Source organism: Pelophylax lessonae (genome assembly GCF_965119305.1).
Source record: "Pelophylax lessonae genome assembly, chromosome: 1".
Taxonomy (NCBI): Eukaryota; Metazoa; Chordata; class Amphibia; order Anura; family Ranidae; genus Pelophylax; species Pelophylax lessonae.
The window spans coordinates 143510104-143534770 of NC_138768.1; the positions used below are offsets into that span (position 1 = coordinate 143510104).

General features: G+C 42.5%; 1 protein-coding gene across 2 annotated transcripts in view; it reads right to left on the bottom strand.

Moving 5' to 3' along the window:
- The window catches only part of ACOT12 (acyl-CoA thioesterase 12), a 97529-nt gene extending 73249 nt beyond the window's left edge, over positions 1 to 24280 (bottom strand). Inside the window, exons 1-4 of one of the 2 annotated variants that reach the window (XM_082255670.1) lie at positions 23586 to 24280; positions 19287 to 19356; positions 9280 to 9340; positions 6718 to 6819 (exon numbers count right to left, since the gene is read on the bottom strand). In XM_082255670.1, the coding sequence (XP_082111796.1) occupies positions 6718 to 6819; positions 9280 to 9340; positions 19287 to 19356; positions 23586 to 23997 (645 nt within the window). In that variant the 5' untranslated portion in view covers positions 23998 to 24280. The remainder of the gene's footprint in view (positions 1 to 6717; positions 6820 to 9279; positions 9341 to 19286; positions 19357 to 23585) is intronic. The other variant, XM_082255671.1, reaches the window with a different exon arrangement.
- Positions 24281 to 24667: the final 387 nt, after the last annotated feature.

The window sequence follows — 24667 nt, forward strand, 5'->3', positions numbered from 1 at the left end:
CTTCTTATCCGCCGTTCTGTCAAGAATTGCTTCCAATTCAGGCCCGAAAAGCAAGTCACCGGCAAAAGGTAAACCACAGAGTTTCACCTTAGAAGCTGAATCACCTGTCCAGGTTTTCAACCAGACCGCCCTCCTGGCAGAGTTGACGAGGGCTGCTGACCTGGCAGACATTTTGATAGACTCAGCAGAAGCATCGGCCATATATTTTACTGCCTTTAGGAGCAGCGGAAATGAATCCAGGAGATCTTTCCTTGCTGTTCCAGCCTCCACATGCCCTTTAAGTTGTTCGAGCCAGCACTCAAGATTTCTGGCTACCACCGTGGAGGCCATGGCCGGCTTAAGGCTGGACGTAGAGGAATCCCAAGCCTTTTTAAGGAGAGAATCTGCCCTTTTATCCATGGCGTCTTTCAGAACACCCATGTCCTCGAACGCCAAATCCGGCGAGTCACCTGAGAAAAAGCAGCATCCACTCTGGGCTTCTTGTTCCATAGGTGCGCCGTATCCTCTTCAAACGGAAATCTCCTTCTTAGGGATTTAGAGAAAAAAGGGGCCCTCTCTGGGTCCTTCCACTCTTTTTCAATAGATTCCGTAAGGACTTTATGAACAGGAAAAACCCTGCGCTTTGTCTGTTCAAGGCCCTGATACATTCTGTCATGAAGTGAAACTTGCACCTTTTCTTCTGCGATTTCCAACGTGGTGTAAATCGCTTTCAGCAACTCATCAACCTCTTCCAAGGATAATTTGTATCTGGAAGAACTAGCCACCTCTTCCTTCTCTTCCTCCTCTGAATCCCTGATGGAACAGAGAGCACTCTCCCCCTCATCTTCTGAATCGCTTGACACTGCAGACTTAGAAGTAGACGGCTGGGAAGATGTACCACCCGTTTGTTGGGAATCTGATAGAACTTGTGGCGTCCTGGATAACAGGGAACGAACTGAGGACAAGGTGTCTGTGAGTTCTTTAAATGAAGATATGAATTCATTATTCTGCTGACTAGACTCTTCCTTCACAAGGTCAGCAATACATGCTTTACAAAGTGGCTTCACCCAGGAATCTCTGAGTGGATTCTTGCATGAAGGGCATTTCCTTGATGCTGGGGCTCTTGTCTTCACTGTGGCTTTAACCTAGTAAAGAAAAAGCCACCATGAAAGCCCAATAACCACTATAAAAGAAAACCACCACCTAGTGATTTCTTGCAAGGGAGAAAATCGTGACCCACACCAAAAAGGATCAGAAGAAAAGACTCCCAGATGCATATATATCCTGTTAGACTGGGAACAGTTACTCAGTCTACAGGGCAGGCTCCAAAGGAGGAAGGAAGAAACCCCACAATAAAAGCTCACACAGTAAAGAAAAAAGAGGCACCACTGCACCTCTCCTACCTGAGCTTGGCCGGCGCTGGCGGTGCCTGCTTCCACCGTCGCTGCAGACTTTTCCTCCATGTTGTTGAAAAGCGCAGCTTGCTGGCAGATCTCTCCATTTAAATACCGCTTCCCGCGTCCTCCTCTGTGGACCGGAAGCGGAAGCGCCGACCTCGTGACCTGCCTCTGACCCCTGCGTGTATTGCGGTTGGAGCAAACGCCGCCACGCCCCCACCGGAAGTCCCGTCCACCGGAAGTGACGCCGCGCGTCCCCGGGATCAGAGTCCGAAAGTGCGGGAGATTCGAATGCCAAAAGCGGCTCCCCGCCCGCCGACCGGCCGAAGCGCGGACCTCTGACGCCCGGACCGGATCCTCCGATGGGTTTCAACTCCCCTGAGCGAACGAGGTGAGAGGCTCCGGAGCATACCCCCTTTGACACTCCAGGGAGGGGAGCTGGGATGGTCTCCATGCTGAAACAGCAAACAAAAAACTGGGCAACAAATCCTTCTCTCCCCCTGGAGAGAGTGCAGCCCTTCCACATAGCTCCTGCAATGCTTCCACCATGGCGGAGGAAACACAAATGACTGAGGCATGGTGGAAGAGGAGGAGTTTTTATTTGCAGTGTTTCCTGTGGATTGGGTGGAGCTGCGCTCTCTCCAGGTGCTGTCCTGAAAGGCGATCTGAGAAAAAAGGCATGGTAAAAAAGGAATGGTAAGCTGGGCATGTAGGACCCTCCCGTTTAATGCGATTTTGATGGAAACATTGAAAATACACAAATTCTGGTGGACAGAAACACGATCGTGTGTTCATACTGATGCAAAACTGTCTTGCTGCTAACCAATTTCTATCAAGCTTTCATTAAGTAGTAAGAGACCACAGATGAGACTGACCAGAAGCAGGACGATTTTAATGAGGGAGAATTGCATAAAATTTACCACAGGGAAAAAAAAAAAAAAAAAAAAATTAAAAAAAAAGCCATTAAATTGCCAAAAGAACTAGCAATAAGAAGTACAGATACCCATTTTACCTTGATCACCCTTTATGCTTTTTCTACAACAGCATCTCACTGACAATTTGGCTGTTATGTACCCTACTTTCATAAATAGGGGGCTTGCTTAACGAAAACCCCCTTATTGGCCCTTCTAGCTCAAAGGCCCAGCAGTGCAAAATAATTTAATAAAAACATTCTTCCAGGCATATCTGCACATGGCTGTGCTGGAACCACAGATCTTGAACCTACACGACTTGTCTTCAACACATGGTAGCTACAAACCTGAACCTCATTGCTAGTACTGAACACTTCCCCCTCTCTGTAACATGGTGGGGGTTTTGTAGTCCTTCAGGTGACCACACTACTAGTGATTTCAGTGAAGCAGAGGCAGCGTTGTCAGCTCACTAGAGGAAACTAGGAGCCCACTGGATTTCTGACAGATCAACATTTAAGAAAAAAAAAAAAAAAAAAACATGGGGAAATATGCATATGCTGCACAGATACTCTTTTTTAGCATATGCATTTTAAAAACATGCATGCTTAGATTACCAGGCTGTGCATGTTGATGCTTCCAGTGAGGGAAAGGAAGCCAGACACCCCTGGCCTAACCACAATGAAAACAATGGCATTGACTGCAAAAATCATCCACCCAGCAAGCTGATAAGATTAAATTGAGGGGTGGGGAGTACCGCGCCTCTGGGGAAGTATCGTACCTAGTCTCCCAAGTTGTTGGTGAACACAGACCAAACACGTGTTCAATCATTATGATGTTGCTCCACCACATCCATATATTAAATTACAAAAATTTATGTGCACTGCTAAAATATATATATATATATATATATATATATATATATATATATATATATATATATATATATATATATATATATATATATATATATATATATATATATATATATATATATATAAAATCCATAATACCAAATAAATAATATGTGTTCAGTCAAAAAAAAATAAATGACATATAAGGTGCACCAGTGTATGAAGCATTGATGTGAATAAAAATGCTCACACTCTTAGCCAGATACTTAAAAAGACAAAAAATACATAAAGACAAAAAATACATAAATGTGACATAAAGTGCTCAGTGCTTGAAAAAACAGGTGGATGAATACATTTTCAATCTTAGTAAACAGTCCTTGTAAAGTGCTGATAGTGACCAAAAATTAGGAAAAAATAGAAACAAACAAGGTGATGCATTTCTTCTACAGGGTGTTCGCCCTTCACCTAACACCGTGTTGAGTTGTGGGGTGCTTCTTCTCACTAGTTACCCCTCAGGGTGTGCTACCCTGAAGAAGCCACGTGAGCGAAGTGGCGTAACGCGTAGGGCCGTTTGACCGGAAGTGACGTTTGTATGCGGAAGCAAGGACCGCGATCACCGGTTTGCAGCTTAAGGCGCAGTTTTTAACGCCGTTTGTAAGTGCATTCGATTTATTTTAAATAAAGTGGTTTATGATGGCAATATTGTACTATGTGAGCCTTTCATTTTGAGATCCGCTGGTTACCTGGAGAACACGGTACCCCGATCCATGTAAGGCAGACTGAGCACCATCCCTGATTAAAGTATAAAGGAAGGAGAGGAGAGGAGCATTTACTGTATATTAAAAGGCGCATGACCATACAAATTGAGGTGAGCAAGTAGCACACCCTGAGGGGTAACTAGTGAGAAGAAGCACCCCACAACTCAACATGGTGTTGTTAGGTGAAGGGCGAACACCCTGTAGAAGAAATACATCACCTTGTTATTTTTTCCTAATTTTTGGTCACTATCAGCACTTTACAAGGACTGTTTACTAAGATTGAAAATTGATTCACCCACCTGTTTTTTCAAGCACTGAGCACTTTATATGTCACATTTATGTATTTTTTGTCTTTTTAGGTTATCTGGCTAAGAGTGTGAGCATTTTTATTCACATCAATTCTTCATACACTGGTGCACCTTATATGTCATTTATTTTTATTTGACTGAACACATTATTTATTGGCATTATGGATTTTATATATATATATATATATATCATTTAATATTTTAGAAGTGCACATAAATATTTGTAATTAATATATAGATGTGGTTGAGCAACATCATAGTGATTGAACACGTGCTTGGTCTGTGTTCACCAACAACTTAGAAGACTAGGTACGATACTTCCCAGAGGCGCGGTACTCCCCACCCCTCAATTTAGGCTTTACACTGTATGGTTTTCAGTATCGGTACATGCAGCATCTAGGAAGTGTACACTAAAAAAATCCCCCAGACAGCGCGAGACTCACACCAAAATTCATAAGCTGATGAACTTGTTGCTCCTCAAAAAAAAAGTGTTAGGTTTGCTTTCTAAGACCCTTTATCCATAAGGACCAAAGATATTTATACAGAGGGGGATCTGATCATTCAGAAAGGCCAGACCCCAGGACGATGCAATTTAAATATATCTCCTATGCTATATGCCATAGTTCCTTCCTCCGACTCCTATTATTGTTGTGTGCTGTAGTGACGTAGGGGCTGGAGGAAGGAACCACATCATGCCACAGGGAACAAAAGCATCTTTGGAATGGAAGGAAGGTAGGTAGGAGACAGCCTGCCAGGGAGGTGGGTAAAAAAGCTCTATTTTTTTTTTTTAAAGACTTGATAAGATCACTTTAAAGCAGAATCTATATGTAAGTTTACAACATTTGGCCGCCCAAAAGGGATTCATTCATGCGACAGAGCAAACTGTTACAAGAAAAAGAAAAAGAAAAAAAAAAAAAAAAACACACACATACTTCCCATTTGGAATTGGCAGAGTATATCCAAACATGACAGTGCCTAGACTTGGTCTGCTCTCAAAAGGAGGCGATCACAGGTTTCACTTGACAGGCCAAGTCCTGCATCTCATCACTGGGATTAGACATGGCATTATTAGAGGATGGATCTAGGAGTAGGCGTGGTTACAGCTGGCATTTCTATATGGTCACACGGTGCTATGAAAGGAGTAAAAGTGGTCCCGGGCTAAAGAGCAGCTACAGGGTGCATACGGTCAGGGCTATATTATTTCCAGGTGACTGTTTTACATAGTTTGGCACAGCATTGATAAAGCTACCATAAATCTCGGTCTTCAGTAACAGATATCACCTTTCACTAAAGAATCTATTCATGTAAAAAGTACCCTCATTTTAGATCGATCAATAAAACGTGGTGCAAAAATCTGCAATTAAGGAGGGCCAAAACAGCTTGTGAAAACAACCAATGCCTAGTACACTGGTGTGCCAAGGTTGTACACATTATACACATTCTTCTACCAATCTCAGCATTTTGTGTATCTTCCAGCCCTCGGTCCATTATACTGGCCAGGACCTTAAGTTTTCTGTCTTTAGTTTTACATAAGCCCTTCATGTGTTTAGTATCTGCAGTCTCCATACACTATATTACCAAAAGTATTGGGACACCTGCTTTTACACATACATGAACTTTTATGGCCTTCCACTCTTAGTCTGTAGGGTTCAATTTGGAGTTAGCCCACCCTATAAAAGCTTCAACTCTTCTGGGAAGGCTGTCCACAAGGTTTAGGAGTGTGTCTATGGGAACGTTTGACCATTCTTCTAGAAGCATATTTTTGAGGTCAGGCTCACAGTCTCTGCTCTAATTCATCCCAAAGGTATTCTATTGGGTTGAGGTCAGGACTCTGTGCAGGCCAGTCAAGTTTCTCCACCCCAAACGCACTCATCCATGTCTTTATGGACCTTGCTTTATGCATAGTTGCGCAGTCATGTTGGAACAGGAAGGGGCCAACCCCAAACTGTTCCCACAAAGTTGGGAGCATTAAATTGTCCCAAAATGTTTTGGTATGCTGATGCCTTAACAGTTCCCTTCACTGGATCCAAGGGGCCAAGCCCAACCCCTGAAAAACAACTCCACACCATAACCCCCCCTTCACCAAACTATTTGGACCAGTCCACAAAGCAAGGTCCTTAAAGACATGGATGAGCAAGTTTGGGGTGGAGGAACTTGACTGCAACATGATATAATACTTTTGGGATGAGTTTAGAGTGGAGACTGCAAGCAAGGCCTTCTCATCCAACATCAGTGCCTGACCTTACAAATGCACTTCTGGAAGAATGGTCAAACATTACCAAAGACACACTCCTAAACCTTGTGGACAGCCTTCCCAGAAGAGCTGAAGCTGTTATAGCTGCAAAGGGTGGGCAAACTCAATATTGAACCCTATGGACTAAGACTGGGATGCCATTAACTTTCATGTGCATGTAAAGGCAGGCTTCCCAATACTTTTGGTAAAATAGTGTAGTTCCCTGCAGAGTCTGTGCGAGCTGCTACTAAAATGTTTACATAGCAAGACTAGCTCATACCTTTTTATCTCCAGCTGGTTTGGCCACGTATGTTGAAAATGCTCTACAGACGTGTTTTTGAATATTTGTGAGTGGATCTTCTACTACAACCTTAATTCCAACCTGAAAATAAACAAAGTTAAAAATAAAGTAGATAAACGTGAATATAGGCAGACTAGCAATAGAGAAAGCAATAGTTGTAGCTTCAATTGTGCCAAGGATCACAGACGGATTTTTACTCTACACGCCTTGATGCCATATGCTTTCCTTCTTGTGCGTTTGACAAAGACACGCACAGGGTGAATATCTTTTTTGGTGTGATGCATAAAGTTTGTCCCTACAATAAACAGACGGTCACAGCAAGGAAAATAGAACTGAATACAATTAGAGAAGCTAATACTTTCTACATTTACTTTGCTGAAGGTAAAGCTATGCTCACTAGGAATAATACAGATACCTGACATTTTCATCTATGGCATAGGCATTAGGGTACACTTAGTCACAATGAAAATTTAGGCCCTGCTCATGAGGTTGTACTGTGAAAGTGTGTGTTATGCTACATTTTATTGTGTATTGTGTTAAGGAAGCCCATTTTCAGTTATTAGGTGGAGGCGGCATAGTCTTCCCTAAAAACGTCTTTCTTCTGCGATTGCCTAAAAAGGTGACAAGAGTAGGAGATAGCCAGATTGAGGTAGAGAATTCCACTCTGGAGAAGTCCTGGAGACGAGCATGGGAGGAGGAGACAAGAGGGCAAGAGGTCTTGGGAAGAGCAGATAAAACGGTTTAGGTGATATTTGGAGACAAGCTTAGTGATATAGCTTGGGGCAGAGTTGTAAATGGCTTTGTATGTTGTTGTTAGTATTTGAAATTTAATTCGCTGGGCAATCAGAAGCCAGAGTAGGGATTGGAAAACACTGAGTGGCTGGTAGAGGAGTCTAGCAGCAGCATTCATGATAGACTGAAGGGAGGATAGCCTGCGGAGAGGTAGGCCTGTGAGAAGGGAGTTGCAATAGTGAAGGCCAAAGATAAATGGGAGTAAATGAGTAGTTGGTGGTTTCATTAGGTAAGCGGCACATTTTAAAAATGTTATGAAGGTGAAGTCTACAAGCTTTGGCCAGTGATTGGATTTTGGGATGAAAAGACAAGTCAGAGTCTAGGATTACACACAGTATCCTGGCATGAGGGGAAGGGACTAATAGTTGTATTATTGATCTTTATGGAAAAAAGTCAGGAGGAGGGCACTAGAACAGAAAAGTTTATTTAGAACTTAATCTCAGTGTAGACCTAAACCAAACTCTTAAAAGGAGAAGTCCACTTCTTTTCTACCTCGAATCTCCCCTTCCAGCATTTTGACGAACATATACTTGCCTGTAACATTTCAGTGGTGTTTGAAGACCTTCACATAACCTTAGTTGGAATCTTCAGAAATCCTCTACACACTTGTACTGGAGCATGCTTGGCACAAACTCCCATTTACTTAATCGTAAACCCAGGGCCAGATTAAGAGCATCATGGGCTTGGTGCTGAGGATTTTGAAGGGCCTTAAGGGCCGTGCCTTGGCATGCACCCAGAGGAGGAAGGGTGCAGCCATGCATGCCTAATTCAACATGGGATGCTGTCTCTGAAGCCCATAAACACATCCATGCATCGGCAACTGTCCCTCCTTGTCCGGCCTTCGTGCTGTGTGGGGAGGTTCTGAGGGAGCTGCCTGGGGAAGCGAGCATAGAAGCCAGACTTCTGTGTTTACAAGTGACAGAAGAGCGGTAACAGTGAATATGGCCAACCCGGGGCCTATATTAAGGTAGGGGCCTGGAGCTGCAGCTCCAATAGCCCCTACGTTAATCTGGTCCTGCGTAAACCCTAACCACATAGCCCGACAGACATTGAAAGGGCGTTAAAGCCCAAGTTCAGCCAAAGCAAGTTTTCTTTGAAAGAATGTTGGAGTAGTGACCCCTGGTAAGACTTTGAAATGTCTGTGTTGATGAGGAAAAGATTACCTTTATTTTCCTGTTCTTTTGGAAATTCCCCAATAGACAGGAAATAGGGGGGGGGGAGTGGACAAGCATGTCGATAAGGGTAACTTCCCCATTAGCTATGAATCCACCCAATGGGCAGGAAGTGAGGGCTTTAAACAAATTATAAAAAAAAAAAAAAAAAAGTTTTAGACCCGCCTATAAATTACGACAAGGAGTTAGATGTTAGCCCTTCGATGCTCCATCCAAAATGAAAAAAAAAAAAAAAACTTTTTTTTAATTGTAATTGGACTTTGACTTGAAATGACTACAAGATTTAAGAACTTGCTCCTAACAATCTATAGGCTTTATTTTTTTTTTTTTTTTTTTAGCAATAGATTCAGCTGCCTGCTCTACAATTAGCTACTGATTATAGCACAAAGCAACAGATCAGCAGTTTACTGGTATTTATTTGTTGCCTATGCATCCCTTTAAATAATACTAAAACTCAGCTATTACTGTGTAATATAACCCTACAGCTAAAAGTAGTAACATAATTAATATGGCTTAACAAATGTGCATTTCTGTCACTTAAAACGCAGAGAAAAAGGGAAAATTATGTTTTTTTTACCTCCATGCTTGTGTTGAAAGCTCGATTTACTTTTGCTTTAATGCAAATTTGTTGTCCAATCCTGCAAAAAAATATATATGTATATTGAGGATCTATATAAAACAAAATACAAAAAGGTGCGTGTGTATATTCAATGCAATATAGTAGGATATACCAGAGAAGCAATTGTGATTATTAATAATGTTAAAAAATATCAGGAAAAAAATAAAATAAAAAGATAATAATATGGTTACTTGGCATATTTCTAGTAAAGTGCCCCCTTTATCCTTACTGAACGTCAACCATGCCAATTTTAAAGGTATGGCTTTTAAAAACAAAAGCTGTAGGCATTTATGAAAGAAAAAAAAAAAAAAAAAAAAGCTATGCATTTATTAAACCAAAATATATTATATTAAAGTGAAGGTTTTATTTTTTTTTTTAAACAAAAATGTGCAAAGGTTTTGCAGAGAACACCCTCCATCCTCTTTTTGGATCCTCAGCCATCCCCTGTACAGTAACAATCAGACTGGGAGACAGATGAGGGAAGAGGGACAAGTGCTCTACATTCATATGTCCTGACCAGAACATGCTGACAGAAGAATGGAGCAGAAAGGGGACTTCATCAGTCATCTCCTCACCGTCCAGTCAGAGGCTAGGGGCAGGGTGGTGGTGACCAAGCTGTGTAAATCTCAGGACTGGTTGAATAGAAATACAGTACAAAATCTGTCGGCAGGCAAGTGCTCTTATACAGTATATTACATCATTGTCATAAATCCCATTAGAGGGGTGTTTAACTATGTATTTGGCTTTTTTGGCTGGGATTTCAGCATTAAAATTTGTGCAGATTTTTTTTTTTTTTTTTTTTTTAAAAAGGGAGCTATAAAACACAGGAATTACATCCACAAAAATGTACTTGCTTGTGAGCTACAAGCAGACACTTGGCAAGGGGTATACCATTACGCTAGTCACAAGATTTAACAAATTTCCATTAATGTAATTAAAAGGTGTGGGCTTGTAGGGGCAGAAGACTCAGTACGTTCATAGTACATGATATCATCCCTCAGGCAAGCTTTTAGTGCAAGTCTGATCACTAGCTCACATTAGAAATGGCTTTAGTGCATGCTCAGGTAGGGTACAAAAATCATAGTCTGCCAGTAATCAAAACAAGATATGAATTTGGGATTTGGTAAACTGCTGCTGGTAGCAGATCAGTTATGCGACGGACGTATGGGTCTAATTAGTACTGCAACCACTTCAACCCCCGCTTACTATCCAATTGATCACGATTATCCAGCAGGAGTAGAGACAAGAATACAGAGAGGGGAGTAGCACCACTGGTAACCACATAATACATTATGCTCACATGAATACACCTGGATGTCATTAGCAAGAATTTTTATAGCCAACCCATAGAAAGCAGATATTTTAGTGTTGGGTATACAGTGCCTTCAAAAAGTATTCATACCCCTTGACATTTTGTCATGTTACAACCAAAAACGTAAAATGTATTTTATTGGGATTTTATGTGCTAGACCAACACAAAGTGGCACATAATTGTGAAGTGGAAGGAAAATGATAAATGGTTTTCAAATTAAATATCTGAAAAATGTGGAGTGCATTTGTATTCAGCCCCCTTTACGCTGATACCCCTATCTAAAATCTAGTAGAACAAATTGCTTTCAGAAGTCACCTAATTAGTAAATGAGTCCACCTGTGTGTAATTTATTCTCAGTATAAATACATGGGATCTGTGAAGTCCAGTTTTAGAGAACCTTATTGAACAAACAGCATCATGAAGGCCAAGGAACACACCAGGGATAAACATGGTGGAGAAGTTTTAAGCAGGGTTAGGTTATAAAAACAAACATCCCAAGCTTTGAACATCTCACGGAGCACTGTTCAGTCCATCATTTGAAAATGGAAAGAGTATGGCACATCTGCAAGCCTACTAAAACATGGCTGTCCACCTAAACTGACAGGCCTAGCAAGGAGAGCATTAATCAGAGAAGCAGCCAAAAGGCCCATGGTAACTCTGGAGGAGCTGCAGTGACCCACAGCTCAGGTGGGAGAATCTGTCCACAGGACAACTATTAGTTGTGCACTCCACAAATTTGGCCTTTATGGAAGAGTGGCAAGAAGAAAGCCATTGTTGAAAGTAAGCGATAAGAAGTCCAGTTTACAGTTTGAGAAGTCATGTGGGGGACACAGCAAACATAGAAGAAAGCGCTCTGGTCAGATGAGACCAAAATTTAATTTTGGCCTAAAAGCAAAATGCCCTGTGTGGCGGAAACTAACACTGCACATCACCCTGAAAATACCCTCCCCACTGTGAAACATGGTGGTGGCAGCATCATGTTGTGGGGATGCTTTTCTTCAGCAGAGACAAGGAAGCTGGTCCGAGTTGATGGGGAGATGGATGGAGCCAAAGAAAGGGCAAGCTTAGAAGAAAACCTGTTGTCTGCTAACATGAGATGGGGTGGAGGTTCACCTTCCAGCAGGACAACAACCCTAAACAAAGCCAGAGCTACAATGGAATGGTTTAGATCAAAACAGGTTTGTGTCTGTGTTAGAATGGTCCAGTCAAAGTCTAGACCCAAATCTAATGGAGAATCTGTAGCCAGATGTGAAAACTAGCGTTCACAGACGCTCTCCATCCAATCTGACAGAGCTTGAGCTTTTTTTTTCAAAGAAGAATGGGCAAAAATGTCACTCTAGATGTGCAAAGCTGGTAGAGACATCCATAAAAAGACTTGCAGCTGTAATTGCAGCAAATGGTGGTTTTACAAAGTATTGACTTGGGGGGGGGTTAGGTGAATATAAATGCATGCCACACTTTTCAGATATTTGTATAACATTTTGAAAACCATTTATCATTTTTCCTTCCACTTCACAATTATGTGCCACTTTGTGTTGGTCTATAACATAAAATCCCAATAAAAACACATTTACGTTTTTAGTTGTAACATGACAAAATGTGGAAAAATTAAAAGGGGTATGAATACTTTTTCAAGGCACTGTATATTTTAGTGTTGGGCTTATTCTAGGAAGTAACCTACAGTCTTATTGAACACTTTAGGTCACTTTCCCCAAGACCCTAGCTTCACCCAGGTGTCGCTGTCATTAAAAAGGGGTACGGAAGTTAGTTTTTTTTTGCAGGATGCAAGCCAAAGGCTCTTATATCTTAGTGCTGGAGTACCTGGGAGTTATAATATGGGATTCAAAATGTTGCCATGTACCAAAACCTGAATAATTTCCATCAATTATCCAACAATTTGGAGGGATTAACCCTTCTACAATATCGATGGGTACCAAACACTGGGTGTATAACAGACAAGGAATAAACTACTGAACAGAGGGTTCATTCTTTTCAATGACACCTGTGTGAAGAAATTACAGTATAATATAGGACGGCGACTGCCCCGCTTCACATCAATCATCATCTTGCATTACACTGACCGTTCTATAATCACGAACATAAATGGGATGAAATTAAATGGATTTTGAGCAGGGTGAAAGCACCGGGTGCACACAGACCACACGAATTAAACACCCTCTGAACATTTTATTTAATTGTCCGAGATCAAGGAGCAAAGCATCACTCCTTGCTAAGCTGTGCTATTCATCTTAATAAATGGAAGGCTTTTGTGGCAGAAAATGTCCCTGAACATCCATTGAAACCATTTACTTATTCCAGCTCCCATCCATTTAGAGTATTCATTTAGCTTGTAACCTGGAACAATTCTTGTCAGGAAGACAGAAGAGGTCTGTGGAGTGAAAATAGGCCACTGCTTAGAGGAGAAGTTTTCCATTCTCAGCTGCCAGGGTACACTGCAACCAATTGGAGAAGGGGAGGCAACTTCATATGATCTGCTATTTAAAATTCGTGACAACATCACTGAATGCCACCTAAATATAGACAAATGATGACAACATGGGAAAGATACCGCACTACACGTTACCAACAAAATAATCAGCAGATTTACCTTCGTGTGTGAACATATCACTAGCCTGATAATAGATTGTTAAATGTTAATACATCAGATTAAAGAGGAACTCCAACCACCATTTACTGCTAAAAAGGTCATAGGCCTTGTTAACCCTTTTGTTGTTTGAGAGATAAAATACCTCTACACTTAATGGATGCTGCACTACATCCCTCATGTTCCTAAACTCCCCTACTGGTCCTTCAAAGCCAAAAGGCAGCCTTGCTGTCTAAAAGTTTTTAGATGTAAGTGGTGCATTCAATTTCACCTGCCTACACTGCCATCTTCTAATCATTGTGACATACAGTTTTCACTGGAGGTAGGAAAAATAAAAAATTTCCACAGCTTCACCAAAGGAAACAAAATGTTTTTTTACCAACAATTTACCTCTTTCTGACTGCATTATGCATGTATGCAGTGGCAGGATGGGTGGCCCTTAACATCCATTCACCGCACATAGGAGTCCATGGGGCTCTAGGATTCTTTGCCGAGAGCACGCTCCCTGCACTGACCAAGCTGTCACCAATCAGGAGACCGTGGAATAGGCTTCCATTAATGTGACCACTGACAGCCACTTTCAGTGATGTGATTGGGAAGCCACCTCTGCCTCCTGGCATTGCACTAACATTCAACTAGAGGGCTACTGGAAGGTGGCAACAGCAAGGGGTTAGAGTGAATCTGTGCTTTACCCATGCAGGACAGACTAGCTTAAAGTAGTTATAAATGCATTTTTCAGCATTAAAGGAAAAAAAAAAAAAACTCCCCCACTACCTGTCCTACCCCCCCCCCCCCCCCCACCCCCTGTCCTAAAACACTGACCTGGCTTCATGTCACTGCTCCAGCACCTCTCCCTCCCGCTTCCTACTTTAAGAGGGCAGTGGGAGCCATTGGCTCCTACTACCTTCACTTCACCCTGTGATCAGTGAACATGGTTTACAAGCATTGTGTAGGCAGATGCAGTTTACCCGCCCTTTTGCAGGTGGCACTGGTTTGCTGCTCACTGTACAGAGGGAACAGGGAGGAGAGGTGCATTTATCACCAGGGAAGCAGTGGTCCAATTGGACACTGCAACACTAGCTCTCTTTAGTGGAGGCAATGCTTATAAATAGCAGTGCCCCACTGCAGTTGACGCACAGTTGCAACTTGCAAAGTGGATAGAGTAGGGACCGGAATAATGCTGAATAGGCACAGCTTATTTAGCCCTAGGGAGAGGTCACTGATGAGGGACAGACCAGGGACACCACTGCAGGCTCTGCTAATTCTTGGACTCTGGGGCTGTGACAAAGGTTCTGGATTACATCTTCTCAGTGCAGCTACACTGCCGAACAGCCACCCCTTTACCCAGATGCTGCTCTGGTAATATAAACCTATTATAGTGACATTTAGTGCTGGAACTACTCAAATGTGTTGCTTAAATTGCAGAGAACTTCTGTAACTATGTTGAAGGTGTTACTGAGGGACTGACAGCATAGTGCTTGCAACAGTTAAGCCAAGTACCTTGCCGCTGTTCTTAATACGTTAGTTACCTTCATTTAACCAAGTAAAAATAGTGCCACTTCACTTTGGTCTGTATGCCATTCTTCCATACTGGGTACCGACTAACTTGTCCCACCCACAACTGTGTATGTATATAGACATACACACGTGGCTCGGGAGCGTGCACACAGGTGACCTTTTTATGCAATATCATTGCACAGAGCAGGTAAGTATCAACCATGAAAAGGATATGTATTCATGGACATATAGAAGAGAAACAAAGTACAAAAAAAAAAAAAACAACTTTATGCACCATCTATAGGCTGGATTAAGGTAAACAGAGTTTGTTTCTAAATCCTCGTACACACGATCAGATTATAGGACGATCTTTCGTCCGTCTTTTGTTGCATGCTAGTCTCATTTTGAAAGTGAAGAGGTTACTATCATACGAAAATTCCCGTAGTACAGAATTCTACTTCAGAAGTGATGTCATGTGTTGAATGGTTTTGTAGGTGTTCTTTCGTTTCTAAACATGCATAGTCTTGCTCTTACGATTTTTTTCGGACGGAAACTGTACTAGTTAAACGAATACCGAACATTGTGTTGACGTACGATCAAAATTTTATAGCCTGCACATCCAAATTTTGTCTGAAAATTCGTAATCTGCTGTCAAAAGCACTATACTAACAATCCGAAAATCGGCAGAAAGACGAAATTTTCATATCGTGTGTACGGGCCTTTAGATACTTAGAGCTACCTCTGGAGTATGTGCCTTGACCAAGATCATTGGCCGTTTATGGATTGTACCAGAATTTCCCACCTGAGATGCAGTGGTTTCACTTTGGTTTACTCATTTTCACCTCTATGGGCAACATACACATGCTATGAGTACCAGTCTACCCTACTGGCTGATATTACTCTAAATATTAGGAGTGGGTTCAAGTGTACTGATTCGGTCACATGTGCTCTTGAAGTATTCCCAAAACATGTAGAGTCCACATTCTGAATGTAATCATAATCTTTACATGTTGTGAACCCCAATGTGGAGAGTCATTTTTAATGTTGTGTAATAGATTTTAATGGTACATAAAAGTTGTTTTTTAGGGTTACAAGGTCTCAGGTGTGTTAAATTTGGAGTTATCGCTCTCTCATACTGGTCCCTGGAAGTTCAACATGGCACCTCATGGCAAAGAACTCAGAGGATCTGGAAAAAATATTTGTTGCTCTACATAAAGATGGCCTAGGTCAGGGATTCCCAAACTACGGCCCTCCAGCTGTTCAGGAACTACAATTCCTATCATGCCTAGTCATGTATGTGAATGTTAAGAGTTTTACAATGCCTCATGGGATGTGTAGTTCTGCAACAGCTGCAGGGATGTAATTTGGGAATCCCTGGCCTAGGCTATAAGAAGATTGCCAAGACTCTGAAACTGAGCTGCAGCATGGTGGCCAAGACCATACAGTGGTTTATCAGAACAGGCCTCGCCATGGTCGACCAAAGAAGTTGAGTGCACATGCTAAGTATCATATCAAGAGGTTGTCTTTGGGAAATAGACGTATGAGTGCTGCCACCATTGCTGCAGAGGTTAAAGTCAGCCTGTCAGTGCTCAGACCATACGCTGCACACTGGATCAAATTGGTCTGCATGGCTGTCGTCCAAGAAGGAAGCCTCTTCTAAAGTTGATGCACAAGGAAGCCCGTAAAACAGTTTGCTGAAGACAAGCAGACTAAAGACATGAATTACTGGAACCATGTCCTGTGGTCTGATGAGACCAAGAAAAACGTATTTGGATCAGATGGTGTCAAACGTGTGTGGCAGCAACCAGGTGAGAAGTACAAAGACAAGTTGGTCTTTCCTACAGTCAAGCATGGTGGTGGGAGTGTCATGGTCTGAAGCTGCAGGAGTGCTGCCTGCACTGGGGAGCTACAGTTCATTGAGGGAACCATGAATGCCAACATGTACTGTGACATACTGAAGCAGAGCATGATCCCCCTCCCTTCGGAGACTGGGCCGCAGGGCAGTATTCCAACATAACGACCCCAAACACACCTCCAAGATGACCCCTGCCTTGCTAAAGAAGCTGAGGGTAAAGGTGATGGACTGGCCAAGCATGTCTCCAGACCTATTGAGCATCCGCGGGACATCCTCAAATGGAAAGTGGAGGAGCGCAAGGTCTCTAAAATCCACTAGCCCTGTGATGTCGTCATGGAGGAGTGGAAGAGAACTCCAGTGGCAACCTGTAAAGCTCTGGTGAACTCCATGCTCAAGAGGGTTAAGGCAGTGCTGGAAAAATAGGTGGCCACACAAAATATTGACATTTGGGCCCAATTTTAACTTAGGGTTGTACTCACCTTTTCATTGCCAGCAGTTTAAACATTAATGGCTGTGTGTAGAGTTATTTTGAGGGGACAGCAAATTTACACTGTTATACAAGCTGTACACTGACTACTTTACATTGTAGCAAAGTGTCATTTTTTCAGTGTTGTCACATGAAAAGATAACAAAATATTTACAAAAATGTGAGGGGTGTGCTCACTTTTGTGAGATACTGTATATTGACTGCTAATAACAGGCAAAGTTTTGTAGCTTGAGAAAGACTAAGCTCCATTAAAACTCTGCTGCTTTCATGTATCTCTGTTGCAAAATCCATGAGTCCCTCTATATTTGTAGGGATATTGCTGTGTGGGTGAGTACCAGAGCATTTACAAAGAGTGTGGTGGCTACACTTAGGACATATACACTATATTATATTATACACACATACACGGAACACTTTTTATTCAGAGTATAACATCAAGTCAAGTAAACTGTTAGGATATTGATCTGGTCAGTTAGGTAGCATGGGGGGGTTGTTAACACCAAAGTAGCTGAAACTGATTAATGAAATTTACAGCAGATGCACTAGATAAGCAACACAGAGGACCTCCAACACAGGAATGGTTTTACTGGTTTGAGGCCACTCACTTTTTTTTCCCCCTACCCATCTTTTCTGACTGCTTTTTACTAGTTTTGCATTTGGCTAGGGTCAGGGTCACTACTGGTAGCATGAGGAGATACCTGGACCCTATAGAGGTTGCACAGACAGGCCAACTCCTCCAAGATGGCACATCAATATGTGCCATTGTCAGAAGGTTTGCCGAGTCTCCCAGCAGAGTCTGAAGAGCATGGAGGAGATTCCAGGAGACAGGCAGTTACTCTAGGAGAGCGAAACAAGGCCATAGAAGGTCCTTAACCCATCAGATGGACTGGATTCTGCTCCTTTGAGGAAGGAGGAACAGGATGAGCACTGACAGAGCCCTACAAAATTACCTCCAGCAGGCCATTGGTGTTAATGTCTGACCAAACAAAAACAGACTTTGAGGGTGGCCTGAGGGCCCAACATCTTCTAGTGGGCCCTGTGCTCACTGCCCAGCACTGTGGAGCTTGATTGGCATTTGCCATTGAACACCAAAAGTTCTGCCACTGGTGTCCTGTGCTTTTCACAGAGGAGAGCAAGTTCACTCTGAGCACGTGACAGACATTAAAGGGTCTGGAGAAGCTGTGGAGAACTTTATGCTGCCTGTAACATCATTCAGCATGACCGGTTTGGTGGTAGGTCAGTAATGGTCTGGGGAGACATATTCATGGAGGGACATACACACCTCTACAGGCTAGACAATGGCACCCTGACTGCCCTTAGGTATCGCGATGAAATCCTTGGACCCATTGTCAGATCCTACACTGACGCAGTGGGTCCTGGGTTACCCCTGGTGCACGGCAATGCCCGACTCATGTGGTGAGAGTATGCAGCCAGTTCCTGGAGCATGAAGGAATTGATACCATTGAATGTTCCCCCCGCTCGCCTGACCTAAATTCAATAGAACACCTCTGGGACATTTATGTTTCGGTCCATTCCACTCCGCCAGGTTGCACCTCAGTCTGTTCAGGAGCTCAGTGATGCCCTGGTCCAGATCTGGGAGGAAATACCCCAGGACACAATCTGTTGTCTCTTTAGGAGCTACTTCCGACAATGTCAGGCATGCATACAAGCATGTGGGGGCCATACCATTCTGAGTTGATGCAATAAAATTTCAGCAAAATGGACAAGCCTGCGGCATCATTTTTTCACTTTGATTTTTGGGGCGTCTTTGAATTCAGCCCTCTGTTGGGTGATAATTTTCATCAAACGAAGTGGCATCCTTTTGTTCCTAACACATTATCCAGTCCATATCAGTACAGATATACAGCATGATATTTTTCCCCATTGGGATCTGATGAGTTTTCAAAGTGGTCTTTTAATTTTCTTGATGGATGGATGGATGCATGTATGTATGTATGTAATGTACACACACACACACACACTTTTCAATGATTTTCCAACAGGACAAAAATGTTGGAAATATACAATTCTTTTTGATGGAAGCTTCATGTGGGTGTTTTGCACACTGCTTTCTGTCTGGCCATCAAACTAAATGACTGCTTACAATGTACTTTGAACTTTAGAGCAACTAATGTTCTCACTATCTAAACTAGATCGGCTGTTATTGGAGACAGTCTCAAAGGTGCGAACAAAGAACAATGAGCGGTACCTGGCTGTCTCTTCAATCTGGATGTCATCCACTGATGCTGTCACACAGGCAAAACCAGCATGTCTTTCAGCTGAAAAGAAATAGAGAACTTAGAGAAGTGGTTCTTAATATTTTTGAGTCACTGACCCCTTTAAGAATAGGATGAGCTATGGACCCCTCCCCAGAAATATGCACATAAACACAACTCTGCATGCAATTAATCTTTTCTTTAGTGAAATTTGTGTGCCTCATACATATATGAAACACATTTGAATAAAGTAAACAAAACAAACCATCTTAGATTGTAATTGGTTTTATATGTTCTACTTACCTGCTCTGTACAATGTTATAACACAGAGCAGCCCTCCTTTTCTGTGGTCCCCCACTGGCACTCCAGGTATCTCCGCCACCATAGGAAGCCGTTTCTTATAGGGGCACTTATGCCGCAATTAGCCCACAGCCATCACATGGTACCTGGGCCAATCAAAGCACCCTGTATTGTGTGATTAGCTGTAGCCAATCACAGCATGTCAACAGTAAGCAAGCTGTCATGAATGGAAAGCCAGTTTATGGCAGTTAACTATTGCTTATAATAGGGACATACTCCTAGTCATGGCGCATAGTGCGGCAACTGGTGGAGAGCCTTGTCCCTGGGACACAGTGCATCACCGATCAAGGTGAAGAGCCATTGGCTCTTTACCATGTGATCAGCTGTGTCCAAAAATCACAGCTGACCCCATGTAAAATGCTTGTTATCTGCATTTCCTTTCCTCAGAGCTGTCATTGTGTGAGGAAATTAGAGAAGATAACCAGCATTCCTGTGACAGCAGACATTTTAACTGATAATCAGTGCAGCCCCACCAGTGCAGCTTATAAGTGCCATTGATCATTCCTGCAATCATCAGTGCAACTTCATTAAAATACCAAAGAAAGTTTTAGTGGGGGGGGGGGGGGTTTAGGTACAATTTTGCAATCGTCATTCACAGTGTGACAGCACTGAAAGCTGAAAAATTGGCCTGGGCAGGAAGAGGATGAAAATGCCCAGTAGGCAAGTGGTTAAAGGAGGAAAAAATAAATAAAATTAAAATGGGTTTGTAAAAACAGCAAATCACACATTTCAATTAGATTTCCCCCCCCCCCTTTAACCACTTGCCTACTGGGCACTCATCCCATTCCTGTCAAAGCCAACTTTCAGCGCTGTCACACTTTAAATGACAATTGCACGGTCATAAAAAAAAAAAAAAAAAACACTGTACCCATTTTCTTTTTTTTTGACAGATAGGAGCTTTATTTGGTGGTATTTAACTGGTTCCGAACTGCCCACCACATATTTACTGCGGCAGGCTGGCCCTCCCACGTGAACCGACATAGGTCGCGCGCCTGCAGCTAGGGAGTGAGCGAGCACCACCCACGGCACGCTCCAGCCCCCACTGGGCAGTGGAGACTCCGATGTACGGGGCAGGTGGCTCCGATTGCCGCCTGCCACCCGCGATCGCTCCCCGCTGAGAGAGAAGAACGGTCAGCTGTTGTAAACACAGCTGACTGTTCTCTCTGGAATGATCACAGAGCTCCACAGAGCTCCTGTGATCCTTCTATGTAAAAATCACAAGTCTCTGATCATTTCACAAGCCACGCCCCCCCACAGTTAGAATCACTCCCCTAGGCTCACATTTAACCCCTTGATCACCCACAGTGTTAGCCCCTTCCCTGTCAGTCATTATTACAGTAACAGTGCATATTTTTAACACTGATTACTGTAGTAATGTCACTGGTCCCCCCAAAAGTGTAAAAAATGTCAGTTCTGGGTAAAATCTGTCAGCCGCAATGTTGCAAAAAAAAAAAAAAAAAAAAAAAAAACACCACACAATAGAAATGACAAATCTTTCCTGTAGTTAGTAGACGCGATAACTTTTGCGCAAACCAATAAAAAAAACAAAAAAAAAAAAAAAACAAACAAAAACTCGCAGAGATGATCAAATACCACCAAAAGAAAGCTCTATTTGTGGGGAAAAAAAAGGAAATCAATTTTATTTGGGCACAGCGTCGCACGACCACGCAATTGTCCGGTAAAGTAACGCAGTGCCGAATCGCAAAATATGGCCTCGTCATTAAGGGGAAAAAATCTTCCGGTCCAGAAGTGGTTAAATACCACTGGGTTTTTTGCCAAACAAAAAGAAACTGAAAATTTTCAAGAGAAAAATACTTTCTTCGTTTTGTTATAAAATTTTGCAAATAATTTTGCAAATAAGTAATTCTTCACCGATGAGGCTGCACTGATTAGTACCCTGATATTTAGGGCACTGATCAGAGCCCTGATTATCAATATAAATGTCTGCGAGGGACACGGCTCGTCATGCACAAGCAGCATGACTAGGAGGAGAGTCCTGCCCGGCCATCAATCTGCTTTAGTGGGGGAACAAAAAAAATAAATCTTTTTTTTTTTTTTTTTTTTATTACACACACACACACACACACACACACACACACTAAAATGGTTTATACCAATGAATTTCATTGGTATAAGCAACCATTTTATTGAATGAAACTGATTCAGTGTGTTTTGTTCTGATTAGCCACAGCTACTCACATAGTACAGATGGGCTGTGATTGGCCCTGTCTGGACCATGTCAAAACAGTGATCAATCACAGCTAGCAACACAATTGTATACAACGGTTGGCATGAAAGGAAGCCATCCATTGTTTACAATTGTCATGTGATGCAGTGATTTGTTACAGCGATCACATGGTGCTATCAGCACACTGGTACACTAAACATTGGCTATGACAGATAGTGCCATGAGAGGCGTGATCCGGGAGGACGTCATAAGACATCCACTCAGAGCGCCAAAAGTCCCGCTCGGCCATCCATTTTGATATAGGCCGGGGGAGAACTGGTTGAAAAATTACAGCAAATAAAAAAATAAATAAATATAGCATATACAATTGCTACACAAGCAGTTTTGAAATGATTAAAAATTATCTTTCCAATCTGCAACCGATGTAGTCTTCTGTAAAATACAATGCAATATGGCTACCTGAAGGTGTTCCTGTACACCATTGGTGCATTGAGCAACTCCAGAAATGTAATTTTCATGCTTATGTGATTCGCTCACTGATTTTCCCAGAAGTCTACACTAAGATAAGAGTCAGATTTTAGGCATCAACTGCAAAATGAGTGAAACACTCCAAGGCATTGCAGCTTTTCTCAGAGCATAAAGGCGAAGTTCACACTGCTGCTATCCGATTTGCACCATAGTACAGCAACCTTTTTCAAAATTGCTCTGTGCCATGTTGCATTGATGTGAAAGGCTGCCATTAAAAACAATGATAATTTCCATTGCCATGCGATTCTGTACCACTCAAGTCCCATCTGATATTGCACTAGTGTGAATGGAACGGAGCATGAATCTGGTGATAATGAACCCGACCCTTCCATTCAAAATCATTCTGCAAAAGGACATTGTGAAAACAAGCAGCTTTTTCAGGAGCACCAAAATATAGGAATTTACTACGTTTGCTACTATACCAGCAATATACATAGATTACCCAGAGAGAGGGGGGGGGGGGGGGGTTGTTTTTTTCTCTCAGCAAAAGTAGAGTTACTCTTTAACAATCCCAGAAATCCGAGCAATGCCCTTGAACCAATTGAGGTCTTCTCACCAGTCCATTAGGGCAGGTAACACCATTCCCTGATCTAGACCTTCAAAGGGGACAAAATCTTTAAAGTTGTGAGATACAATCCCCAATAGTGGCCCCACACAAAATCGATTTTTTTTTTTTTTTTTTTTTTATCTGCCTCGATAGGCAATAGCAACTGTTAATTGATCACTTTGCATTTATTGGCAGCACTGATCCTTTGTTCAAAAATACAATTGCATTTAGATCAGATTATGAGATTACATTATCACACTGGATTTATATAGCGCCAACAGTTTACGCAGCGCTTTACAATGTAGAGGGGGGACAGTACAATTGCAATACATGATGAAAACAGATGAGATCAATACTGTATGATCACAAGTTATGATTATATCTTTACTATCCATCTAAATCCACTCCCCCTTGTGTGGCATATTGATCTAGATCAATAAATTCCTATTTGAGGGATTTGGAAAAAATGTGATCATTTTTCCAAATATGCATGTCTACTATAAAAACAGAACATAAAAAAAAAAAAAAAAAACACACTATATTATATATATATATATATAAACAAAATAACAAACATTACAATACTAGCTGAGGATAGGATTGCAATGCTTTGAAAGTTGGAGCAACCAGTTTAGCTGTGTGTGTATGGGGGGGGGGGGGTTCTCTTACCTGCCAGACAGGCTGTAGTATCGATCCAAGTGAGGAGCTGTCCAGCACTCAGCTCTCCCCGGTGGTTGGAGTGCCAGGGGTAGACAGTGTGGCACATCTGGACCTCTCCCATCTCATATCCAGAGCCAGCTGTGCCCTCTCTGCGGGTTTCCTCTGCACTGGCCCTTCCATCAGATGTGTCTCCAGGTAGCAGCATGCGACTCAGTGCGACAAACTTCTGCAACAGGTGCCTGGGTGAAATCCTGGATCTGGGTGCCGGGAGGGAAGTCCTGGATCTGGGTGCCGGGAGAGAAGTCCTGGATGAGGGAGCAGTAAGAAGATAAAATGCCAAGTATGCCAAGGAGTGCTGAGTGCAGTGAATAGAGAGAAGGCGGAGAGCTGTCAGTATGAAGTCTGCAGTAATGCACAGCATGGTTTATCAGGAGGAGCAGGGATCAGATAAGGAGGAGTTGTCAGGTAGGTCTGTGCTGTGCTGTAGGTGTATATAAGAGGCATGGGATAATGTGTTTCCATCAGGTGCCAGTCTAAGTCAAAAGCCTCAGCTGATACAAAGTACAGGCTGTTCACAGTTGTGCTGAGGTTACTTGGGTGCAGCACAGTAGCATGGTCACAGCTCTGCCTGGCATCTTTCCCAAGTGGCATCCAGCCACACCTTGCCTCCCACCCTCACACCTCCTATTAATGCTTAATAATACTCACAGCAACTACTAATCCCAAAGCTAGATATGCAGCCAAGGAAGGCTGCCCTGCTGCTTGTAGCTGGAAGGGTTTGCAGGCTTGTGTGCTCTGCAGATCTCATTCTGTGCACTTTGCAGGACACCCTTTATTATCCATAGATTTTTGGGCTTCTTGAAGGATTTGTAATAAAGGGGGGGTCATTACCTGCAAAATGAACACAACTACAAAGATCAGCAGTGCCCCCTACAGCCTGTAGTAAGCACTGCGTGCACTAGCTTGTTAAAGCCTCATGCACAGGTGCAGAAAAAAATGCTGCTTATTTTATCATTGCAGCTCTAGGTTCACAGTGCGGCGTTCACAGGCGTATTTTAGAGCAGCATTCAAGGGCATTAAAAAATGCCCCA